Here is a 12,517-nt window from a genome sequence, read left to right as displayed (position 1 = left end):
TTAAATTCGCCTGGATTTGTCCTCCACCTGTATATTTCTCTTTGACTTTTCAGGTTGAAAGGCAGCTGAAACAGCTGAATGCCGGAGACCTCGCATGGAAACACTGAGTTTTATGCAGCTTTCACCCAAAAGCCGTAACAGTGACCTAAATCCTTCTACTTTGTCTCAAAGGTGAATAAGTCAAGTTTCATATGACAACAGGTGAGTTAGGAGACTCAAACTGGAAGAAGAACTATTTAGAAATATGAGGCCATAGCTCAAGGTAATGCTATATGCAGAGACCTCAGTCCATATAGAAGACAGAGGCCTCAAATTTAAGTATATGCAAATGCACAATGGATCTATGGGACAGGCCAGAATGTGACCTGCTAGTACACTGATTATCCTCCAAAAATGAGTGCTAACAGTCTCACTGTTGAGTGCTGGTGATTACTGAGGCAACACAATAAAAGTACACGTTACTCTCCTGCGCAGGTAACACTTCATTGCCCACATTATTAGCCATCCTATCCATTTCCTCCCAAGAATGATCACGCTACAAAGTCTGGTGACAGGCACACATTTCTGCTCTTTTCTTGCCAGTCAGAAAGGGACCAGTTAGAGAGAACTCACTGTTTATTGCCTTGTGCAAGGTCCAGCTTGCAATTAATGCTGATGAAACCCAACTGCCAAAAGCACAATATGCAGCAGCTGGTTTATGAAAGTTGAGACCCCATCCAATTTATGGGGAAACCAGAGCTGGTTGTGAGTCTCTGATTGAACTGAACAGTTTGTATTTTTTGTTTTGTTTTGTTTCCAGGAAAACACCAGAAGTTACTCCAGAACTGTAGAAGCACTGAAACCATCTGAAAGCACTAAGGCAGACTTCCCTTCTTCCAGCCTTTCCTCATTTCTAGGCCTGTGATCTCCCACTAATATCTCCCTGGGATCTTTCAGCAAGGCAGGCGACATACAGCGTCTGGTTCATCACCAGCGTTGTGGGAGCGGAAACTTATGTTTCTTTATCCCAATCTCCATCCTTACGAAATGGAAGTAGAGGGATAAAAGGTTTTGATCCAGATGAAATCTCACAGGAGCAGAAAGCGAATAATTTAACTCCGACTTGGGGAACTACCCTTTCAAATACTTTTTCTAGGAACATTTCTTACTGAAATAAAACCAGCAAAAGGCACAAAAGTCCGCCAAAGCTATGCAAGCACCACTGCTTTAAGCCCTCAGCTGCACATTTCCACAGTCATATCAGGCCCAATATCCAATATCCTTTCTGGATAGATAGGACAGGGGGGCAAGAGGATTGTGCCTAACTGCCAGGCTCCCACCAGATCTATTTAAGCACCTCACTAGTATGACACATATGGACCAGACACCCTTGTGAAATGCTGGGACATCATGGGACACCACAACTCAGTGGCCCCCAGGCAGAAGAAAGACAGAGAAGTCCCTTGTCTTCAAGGCAATCAACTATGTTGACCCAAATGCCTCTGAACACACTTTAAGAACAAAACACATTAATCCTTCTTACCAAGACTGGCATTAACCTCCAAAATAACCTTAGTATGTTAAGATTGATATGCACCACCTTAATAACAACCCTTACATCACTCACCCTGAGAATACAATAAACTACAAAAAAATGAGGCAACAGCTCCAATAAAAAGAATGAATTAAAAGAAAAATCCCAAAACACAAATATGAGGAGTTTTTTTCCTTAGCAAAAGGAGAAGCCTCTGAGAGACTCTGACTCATCTTATTTGCAAGGAATTTAGGTGCTATGAAAATATGAATAAGAGTAATGCTCAAAGACAATCATTACACGTATAAGTGAGCAGTCAGTTCCCAACAGATTATTTCATTCCTTTTACTTGTTAGGAAAACTACAAACATTGTGGCTGTTTATCTGCCCACAATTTGGCCTGGATAAAGGCACTAAGAGCTTTCCCAATTTTAGAGATGGGAGAATAAATTGCCTAGGAATCCTAAAAGCACACATCAAGAAGCCCTGGTCAAATACGAAGGCTCTTATTCAAACACCGAATGGGAGTTTTTAACCTTGGACCAAGATTGGAATGGCCACAGAAATGTGTCTACCTCCATTCTCTTCACACAGAGGCCTTTTAGTTAAGTATTTCATTTTGCCTCAGTTTGCTGTTTTCAATGCAGTCTGAGATGTTAAAACATTTCAGTGCCAGAACACACTTAAGAAGATCAAAAGTCAGATATGTCAGAATCTTAAAAACTCCCAGGAATATTCTGCATGGTTGGAAAATGGGCGAGTCTTTGAGTTGAAAACTAACAGTAAAGATTGGAAAATAATTAATGGAAGAAAGAAGGCAAACACAGAATATTTTCCATTGACATTTTTTTCCTGTTTTTACTCTGACAAGTCTTTGTTTCTGTATATTTTAAATATTCTAAGCATTAGGTTTTTTTTGCTTTACTATTAGATCAAATGTGTCTATGAGTCTTCCTCCTAGTTCTTCATTAGGCTCCAAAAACATCACCTCACTCCCTGCTTCTCCCATTTAGTCTTTCTTCAACCCTCCTTATGGTCTAATCAACAAGAGCTGGGATCTGTGAAGGGCAGCTAGCTAGGAGATAGCAGGAAGAGGACAGGGACCATAAAAATTATGACTCACCTGTCTTCTATCCGAACCCAGAGGTCATTGAATTGCCTCTGGCGATAGTGTTTGTGCTGCTTCTTGTGCCATTTCTTCTGCCTGCCAAACTCTTCCAGCTGGCTGATGCTATCTGGCAACAGGAGGTGAGGAGACAGGCTGTCTTCTTCATCCATCTGCAGGGGCTTCAGGGAAGGAGATGTCAGTGGGACCTGCTCAGAAAGCTGGACAGCAGGCAGGGCTGTTGCTGAGGACTCTTCCAAGGCTGGGCTTGTCTTTGTTGTCCTTGAACTGCAAAACATATTTAAACATTTGATGAATAAGCGAGGGATTGTGTTAAAAGAAGTGAAAGCAGAGGACTACACTACTTGGTGGGAGCTCCTAACTGCTAAGAAAGTGTGCAAGGAGACAGGCTATTGCTCTGGGGCAGCAACTAAAGACAGCAGTGGCATTTCCTAGCAAGCTTTCAAATAAACACTAAACTGAAAAAGGGGAAAAGGCAGCTGATACGCTATTGCTGTTTTCTGGCATTTTAATTACTTCTTACAGGTTTTAGAGGCTGCAGTAGGGGTCAACGTCACCTCCCCCTCTGGGCTGAAGGTTAAATGGCAAAACTGTGACTTTCTCTGAGGAAAACAGATACCTTAACAGAAGCTGATATTAAATTAATGAGGTAACACTAGTTTCCTCCTTTTTTTTTTTCAACTTGGATATCATCTGTGGAAAACAAGTCATTGTTTTGACTGCAACAATAATTATGCTTGTTCATCCAAGTTAGGATTGGTGACAGGGAAGCCCAGACTGATGACAGAAGCATGGTCTAATAGCTAGGCTGCTGGGAACAGATACGTGACTCCTGAACTCTAGCAGTTTTTGTATAATGGAGAAATGAAGAAAAAAAGGGGGTAAATGACCTGTCCAAAGCCACCTTGAAACAATGCTGCCAGAGCTCTTCATTCCTTTTTGAAATACTACCACTGCTTGCTTCTGACTGGAACTATGCAGAAAAAGGCCTTTTATTGTTTTCATATTCTAGAGTTTCACTAATTTTAGAAAAAAGTCAATACAAACGCTCTCCTTTGATATGTGGCCATATGAATTTACATTTGTGAGCTAAGATATCTGAAACAAAAATCTAATAAACCAGTAAGGACGCAAAGTGATTTCCCCCCCCCCTCCCTAACTACAGTAGAAATTCCTGTTTGGTCTTAATTGCAAGAGAGGAACTTTTTCTGTCTCTGGGATGGCCCAGTGAGTTGTAAGCACATAAAATGGAAGAGAATTAATAGGCAATATGAAGCTGTGGTCTGCAAAACTATTTCTATTACACGGATGCTATGACTTTTATGACAGAAACAATTAAAGCCACGTGAAAAGTTTTGCCTCCTGAGTGAAACCAGTAAGACATTTTAATGAAAAAGTAATAAAAAATCCTAAACTTCATTGGTGACAATGTACAAAATGTGCTGCAAGTGAAACCACATGTTTCTTTTATGGAACATTTTGTTCTCTTCCAAAAAAGTCACATCTACTACTAATGGCAGCTTTTTTTCTTTTTGATTTTTTTGAAGTCCATTACAATAGCAGTCAGATGGTCATCTCTATTTCCATTGATCATGTTTCACCCAAAGGTCCTTCCAATAGCTACTGAGAATCGTTGCTACTACAAGACTCACTGGCAAAAACTACAGTAACTTTGTCACTCATAGCCAACATTCATGAAGTTCTTCAGAGATCATATGACAGATACAGAGAAGAAGGACACTTGTTTAAACTAATTCTAAAATTCTCTAAGGTTGCTTTCATTAATAAAAGACACAAGAAAACCCCATATTTTTGCTAGCATTCAGACTCTCAAACTCCTTCATACTCACTCCATGCTCTATTTTACATCACAGAGCGATCTGCTGGTTCTGGATTTTTCTCCCCATTAAGGCTTTCTTCCATGATTCATGTTGAGGATGAGTTTTCATCAGTGAAGCAACTTTCTTTGGAATATCTTAGTGTTCTCCAAAGCTTTCAAGGCTTCCTGGGCTGTGACATAGGCTCATGGCTGAAGCAAAGCCATCTCCAGATTAATGTAAAAGGAAAGGCTCGCATAGGTTTGCACTGGGCATTGGGTGGGTCCCTCAGACCACAGCAGAGAGTTCTTAAGTTTTGTGCAACCATGATGGTGAATCAGTGAAGTATCAACATGCAAATGCATCCATTTAGCAGCTTGGAAGATAACACAGTGTGAACTTGGATAGGATGGGTTTGGCAGGTAGGAAGGACCTGGACCAAGCATCTACAAACATCGTGTCGGTAACTGCAGTGGCAATACAACCTGGTTGAGATTGCCCAAAGACAGCTTGTTCTGGTACTGCTCTGGATACCTCTGCTTTTCACTGTGTGGTGTGAATTCACCCAGGTCTTCCTGCAACCCAGCCATCCATCTGCACACCGGGGAGAAGAGCACTACATTGGCCGCAAGGCTGTGGTGGGCAGAAGCATGTTAAGAAGGCAGGAGCATGCAGCAGATGTGAAAGCCCAAAGTAGACAACTAATGTGATCATTACAGCTGGAACTGAGCTGTTGCCAAGATTTCTGTTTCCACTGACTTTCTTCTTGCCACCAAAGCTGTGTCTCATGTTCTGATCAGTCAGTAATTCCTGGAGATGCTGAAGGTAGGAGCAGCCCCCACATCAGCCCACATCTCTCAGCTCAAGGCTGGGGCCGTCATTTAGTTCCTTCAATGGTCTCAGAGACATCTGAACACATACTTTCCACCTTTTAACACCTACTATTTTGTTATATGTGTTTACCTTGCTCTGAGCTCCTAGTAAACTGGAACCAGTAGAGAGGTGTTTTTATGGGTTGAGATTTTAGAAACCACTTAAGACGACTGGCAGCTCACTTCTTATTAAAATTAATGAGTTTGGGCATCAAAATCCCAGTGGTGGCTTTGAAAGCTTCTAGCTTAATTGTTTCCACTACCATCACATGAGCCACAGGTTGTAAACTTGATATTTCAGAACATTCTTTGGGAAGAGAATAAATAAACACTGAAGAAACGTTAAAATGTTGTAACCTAAAGAGGGTTATAAACTAACCGCTTGTACTTTAGAGTCGACGCAGGGGGAATAGCTCCACTGTGGCAACTGCATATTACATTTGGTCGATACTTGTTCCATTATTGCTGTACCACTAATAACTACCCCAAGACCTAGGAGGGACTGTTGAAGGCTGTATGTCAATGTATGCTTGCTTCTTCAAAAAAAAGAAATTTTTTAAAACTGATTGTTTTCAAATGTGATTGTTTTCAGATCTGATCATCATCCTATAGACATTCAACCAGAAGTAAAATCAAACCTTTTAATCCTGCAAAACATGGATATTTAATCCAACTATAATGTAAGAATATTTAAATATTTTAATTCAGAGTAAGGTAGACTTCCTATCAGAAGATAACTTTTCCATTGATTTCAGTAAAAATTTTATTAATACAAAGGACTTGAGTTTATTAATATTCTAGACTTTTTTCCCCCTTAAAAAAAAGACAAAAACCTCCCATCTGCAGTATGATACCTGGACAATAGATCTCTCCATTGTGTGAAGTTTTACTATTTGATTCAACTGATCGTTTCATGGACTATTTCATGATTTTCCTTTGGTCCCAATCTCAATGCACTCTGTTAGCATGGCTGCACTGTATAAAACCATGGGGATGTAATACACTTTTCTTGCAACTCCTTCACTACTGCTGAGACAGCTTTTCAAAATACATAGCTATTTTTAAAGCCACAGAAAAAGCAGGGCTAGTTTTCAGTTTGTGAGGCCACAGTGCCTCTTCTGAAGAAAGAGTGAGAATGTACCACCCAAATATTTTGGTCCACACAAAGATCTCAGAGATTTTTCATTAATAACTTGATACAACTCCAGGCCTAGATGTTCCACCCATTTTTAAATCTATCATTCCCACACAGGGTGGTCTTTGAGCAACTAATAGTATTTCAGGCCCTTAGATGGGTTTTTCTCATCTCTGACCTTAATTTCCTTCTCTGGGATGCACAGTTCTACAAAATAAATTCTCTAAAGTAACAGAGTCCAAATAAGAAAACTTGGGAGTCTCAGCAAATATCCTACGTGGCTTGGTCCTAAGGTACAGAAAACAGAGTGAAAACAGGAAAACATTTATTCTTGCTATTTCTTGAAAATGCTTAATCCACACAGACCCCTGTGGCTTTGTTTCACTTCTGATGAAATTTGCCATCCTTTTCTAATTCTTTTTGAGAATTAAAAGAACAAAACAAAACACGCAAGTAGTTTAGGCTGAGCTGTATGCTCCATTAGGCTGTCTCAGCATTTCTCTCTCTGCCTTGTGGTCTCTAGTGTCGCTCTGTGCTGGCACTGACAATAGCGATTTGACTCATCATTGGGATTTGCTAGGGTTATTGAGTGGATCTGGTCAGAAAAATGACGTTAACATCATAAAGTCCTGTAATGCCTTATTTTCATAATTGCCAGGCTTAAAATTGTCCAGGTCCCACTTTCATTCAACCCCAAACCACCTGGCAATCTGGCCATGCCTTTCTCTCTGCCCAGGCAAGCACCTTCCTAGCCCTCACATCAGGTATCCAATTTCTGCAGCTCAGAGGGCTGTGACCATCTCCAGGCGTGATAACCTCCCTGTAGGGTGTATCAGAGCATCCATGTTTCATTCCCTCTCTGAATAGCCCTTGTGAATAGCCCACCTTTCCCCACAGGTGGAAGCTGTGTGGTGTTAACACTACACCTTGCACCGCACCTCGTCCATCAACAGGGATTTTCGCAACCACCGATTCATTGACAATTGTCTAAGGGGAGCATCAGGCAGAGTAGACCCCACTATTGCTTCTGCCCACTGACCCTGCTGGAGTAATGCTAATAATGTTTGGGGCGAGTCCCATCCCCTGGGCTTCAGCAGGGCCAGGAATCTGCCCTTGCTTTAGCTCATGAGAAAGGACATGCCTTTGCTGACCATACACATCTTCCACACAACTAAATCATCAATCTATTTTTTCAGCAATCTTGCGGTAACATTTCTGTTCCCTCAGATATGTGCAGAATCTTCTAAAATATAAGTTTGCCAATTTGTTATTTGCATCTTGTCTTTGTAGTGCGAGCAATGGAAAACTTTTGCTCAGAATACTGCCATGCTTTGCATGCGCTTCCAAGTACAGCAACATCATCGCTGAGGTTTTCTTGCTTCAATTTTCAGAACTGTCAGACAAGGAAAGATTTTGTTTCATCAAGAGAGAAGCTGTGGTGATAGTAAGGAATGTAGATGTGTCAGCTTTATCCTTATGCCACTGTTCTTGGGATGCACCCGGATGACAGCCAGACACTAAGTTAAGAGCATCTTATTATAGATGGATTCTCATAAATTCCAGTTTGGGAGTCTTTGTCAAGGCAGGAATTCATCAGTCCCTCGCACGCATCCTTGCTCCCCTTGCCACAGGCCACAGAGACATCTGCTTCTTGCTTTTTTTTTCCTTACGCATCTCAGAGAGACCAGTCATGCACACCCACAAGACGGGCACCAGAATGTCCTGTCCCACGAGAAGTTTTACATTTTTTTCTCTTCCATGCTAGGATGAAACTCAGATTTTCAAAGCTCTTGGGAAAGCAGCAAACAAAAGGAAAACAGAAAACCAGGCAGAAATCCTAACCCACCCCAGCATAGCTTACAGGGCCTCTTACTAGTTATGTGAAGTATGGATTAGACCATGGTCTCTCACATAACCAAGGGACACCAGTGCCTATCGTCATGGAGTTCATCTCCTTCAAGATGAAAGCATATATATATGTATGTAAAATTTTTTTTTGCTGCAAAAGAGAGTAACTCCAAAGAAGAGATTGGAGAATGAGATTCTCCCCATACCTAATTTATCTGAGCTGCTTCAGGTAAGTGCCGTAAACTACTGAGGATGAATTTGGGCTCAAGAGACAGCAAAAGAGAGTATCTGTGAAAGCCCTGATTGGCTTAATTATAATGACTTATTTTATTCCGGATGCAGTTGTCTTAGGCCTGTACACTAAAGTTAAAGCATTTCCACTTCTTAACAGAATTTGAAAACAAAGTTTTTTTCATTTTTGCACCAGACTTAACTACATTTCATGAGCAGTTAAATTAGGTGAAGTAGGTAAATTAGATTATGGTCCACCCCAAACTTGGATGGTGTCTCTGGACTCAGAATCCATGTCAGACCATGTCTCTGGGAGGAATCACTGTTGTTCAAGAACTGTGGCCTTAGTTTGAAAGGGAATTTGGTCCTCAGTATGCACACATATATATGCAAACCCTCAAGCCTGTGCATAAATGAAGTGAAAAGCTTGTAAGGTCAAGATATTCCCATGGATGGTGATGTTTTCCTTCCCAGGTTGAGAAACTATGAAATAAGAGAAGGGAGTAAAACTTCTGTTATCTATTCCATTTCATTAGAAGTGGAGTTGTTCTAGGGCACAGGAGAAGAAATGCAAGCTTTCTGCAACTTGAGAGGTTGAATTTGCTGAAAAAAGAGAGGACAGCTGAAACATTTGTAACGTTCCATTTCCACATTTTCATATGAATTCTTTTACTTCAGAAAACTCAAAATGTTCTATTTCAGCACTTTCTGAACAAAGCTTTTAATTTTTCTTAGTATTCTGTTTTCAAAGACTTAAACGCTACAAAGAGGCCTTTTTTGTTTAAAAATTGATCTCAATTAAAAAGAAAAACCCAACTAATAAATAAAAATGACAAACCAACAAAACCCAACCCCTGCCTTCAAAAATGTCCTCAAAATGTTCCACTTCAGATTGCTCCAAACTTTTTCCCCCTTCTCAACTTTTTGGTTCAATTCTTGAACTGAATAATACTTTGTTCATGCATCTTTAGTGTAAATCGTGTAAGCTGCACACTCCTGTCTCAGAAGATGGGCTGTCCCTCCAGAGGAAGGATGGGTCAACTGTCCAGTCTTGCTTCCATCTCCCACATTAACAGCAAATAAGAACCTTCTCTGCTCATGGCACACAAAGCCTCACCTCAGACTCTATTCCCTAAATCTTCCCTGTCTTGCTATCACCATAACAATTTACTGCTAAGCTATTTCTGCCTGGGTAGTTTGGTTTAAGCAAAATATTCATAATAAAGCTGCCTTTGGTGCCTCACTGTCTTACGGAAATTATATTTAAAGCTCCTTGGACAGAATACCTATCCCATAGATCAAGATGGGCTTTTTTCTACTCAAGCATCCTGGTTCAACATGGGAGCACGCAGCTATACAGCTGTCCTGGGACATCTGGTTTGTTCTGGAAGTCTACTTCACAGAGGAGAGAAAGGGCTTCACATTCTAATTTCAACTCCTTTATGTCCACGTACCACTGAAAGTCTTGCCACAGAATGTTAACTGAAATGTTTCAGTGTCTTCTAATAAATTTTTGAATGCTGACTTTGCAACGACTTTTCAATATTTCTGCTTTGCCTCCCTGATTTTGGACAGAAACAAATGTTGGAATATCAGCATTACCTCTGGATTGGAAATCCTTACTTCTGTTCAAATTTGCCAAGAATACACAGGCTTTCTGATGAAATCTAAAGTGATGGTATTACACCACAAAAGAAGACTTTAGGGTTGCATTTTTATTGAACTGGAATATTTTCAAGCTTTATTCCACGCATTTTTTTTTTTTCTGTTATTGCTTGAAAACCATTAGTAACAAGAATAAATATATTACTCTTTCCTTTTAGTAACTTTTTAATAAACACATATATATTGCTTTAATAAAGAACAATGGTGGACTTATTACTGGGCAATGTAATCTCTGTTTCCTCTTTATAAACTCTCTGATCCTTCTATGTTTCTGCAAGGTGATGTCATATTAATTATACACAGCAGACTTCTCAGCTGCTGGAAATTAACTTCCATCATTCAACAGGTTCTGCAAAGCATAAAATTCTTACCCAGTTTGGCCCAATCTGCAACACCATGTTTCTTCAGGTCTAATTGTGACATTTCCAAAGTTTTTGTCTGGGCTTAGGTTTTGGGCCAGTTCTGAGTCTACAGTGCATTTATAGTGGTTTGGGAAGGTCTGAGAAACTGGACAATGGTGACTGAATGCCACCATCTCATCTTAGCAGTTACGAACTCAGACTCCAGTGCCCAGAAAGCAAGTCAAGGGCTGGACAAATCCTTCTTTCTCCCCCAGCTGCCACAATCAAACTAGAAATACTCACCAAAACTTGTCTCCTACTTCCATTTTAAGTAAATAGAGCTTCTGATGTCTGGGGCTCTCTGCTCCTCTCTAGCCAGTGTCAGCTTTTGGGACACTGAGGTGTATGGCCATGCACAAAAGCAGGTTTGCTAACTCAGTTGAAAAACTATTCTCATCTCGTGTTGTTATTCCCAAACCACTCCTGACCTCGGTTTATGCATAGGAAAGAAAGCAAGGATGCATTTGTTCTGTCCCAGTAGTTGCCATCCAGACAAGTTTCAAGATTAAGAAGCTGACTGACAAAGAAAACCCGCAAACTAGCTGCTTGATTTTGACTCCTCAGTAGAATTACAGCTAATACATAACTGTCATCTGTATCTTACTCATCTGCAATCCAAATTGAATTCTGCTTCCAGTTTATCTCCTTTGGGAATTGGTTTTCCTTCTCTGCCTGATCCTCCAGAGATAAGAAACATCTGCAGAAGTCCATATTTTCCATCACATCTTAAAAATAAACTCTCTGTAGAGACATCGACTGAGCAAGGTACCAAACACCTAGCTTGAAGGACTAAAACATTTTCACTGACTTCAGACTTAAACTAAGGGCAGATTCAGTGTATGCCTGGCGCTGTTTCCTGCACTTCCCTCTGATGGTCTTGAAGCTGGGCCCTGGCAGAGATGAGATACGGGGTGGATCACAAATCTGTACAAACACAGCAACTTGTCTTCCTTAAGTACCTTTTTCAGTCCAGGCTCTTACAATTGGAAGATGACAGATAACGTAGGCACATAAGTAGCTGCTATCACTAGGAGAGAGACATGGACCACTTAAACTGAGCAGCAGGCAGAAGTGTGGAACCAAAGAGCCATAAGACGACCATGCCTGCAAGAGATCCCACATCTCTGTTTCACTGAATCCACTTTTCCTTTCTGTAGCTGACAGTGTAAAACATTTGATCTGCTTAGCCATTGATGGCTGCTGAGCTAAAAAAAGGAACACAGAGCCAGTCTGCCTTTCTCCAAAATACTGTTATAGTCCATCAGCATTGTTTTTATCACAGGGCCTGAGTGTTTCCAAGGAAAGAACAAAACAGTTGTCAGAAACCCTATTCAGACAACACTTCAGCCTGTCTGTGGGCATTTTTACTGTGCAGTAATGGACAGAGCCCTTGAAACATGATGAAGGCAGAAGAGTTCTTCCTCTAAACTCCATTTGCTTTAAGTCTAATGCTGTTCTATCAACTCTAATGTTAACAGAATTCACATAAGGTCTCTCTACATATTAGCCTGATTTCACCTGGGTTCCCTCTCTGTATTAACTCATGCTGATGAAACTGCTTGTATCAAATACTTATTTCTGTCTGACAAATCCATCCTTAATTAAAATTCTTCATTAATGAAGCATGCACATTGCTGCTGAAACCTTAAGGAAGAAAAGAAGGTTTTATATTATCTTTTTTGTTTGTTAATTGAAAACCATGAGATTAGACCTTGAACTACAGCTTAAAGATCTAGGAGGCATCTGAGGCCACAAGAAAGATTCAGTTTTAATGAACTCGGGCAAATCTCACTGACTAGTTACAAACAACAAGGTCCAGGTCTTCTCCCCTAAAAACAGGACAATTTGCACTGACCTCAGAAAAATCACTCTCTTTCATTGCAATGTCTATTATTATTTTTATTGGTAC

The 12,517-nt window shown here is 40.5% G+C and overlaps 1 protein-coding gene across 2 annotated transcripts in view; it reads right to left on the bottom strand.

The window, feature by feature from the left end:
• Positions 1–12,517, bottom strand: part of TRABD2B (TraB domain containing 2B) — a 295,614-nt gene that overhangs the window by 22,826 nt on the left and 260,271 nt on the right. For both annotated transcript variants that reach the window (XM_074832091.1, XM_074832093.1), the window contains exon 6: positions 2,637–2,906. In XM_074832091.1, coding sequence (XP_074688192.1) covers positions 2,637–2,906 — 270 coding nt within the window. The remainder of the gene's footprint in view (positions 1–2,636; positions 2,907–12,517) is intronic.

This window comes from Strix aluco, chromosome 8 (genome assembly GCF_031877795.1).
Source record: "Strix aluco isolate bStrAlu1 chromosome 8, bStrAlu1.hap1, whole genome shotgun sequence".
NCBI lineage: Eukaryota > Metazoa > Chordata > Aves > Strigiformes > Strigidae > Strix > Strix aluco.
Note: the sequence above shows the minus strand (reverse complement) of the source record. Positions and strands in the feature narration are given on the sequence as shown.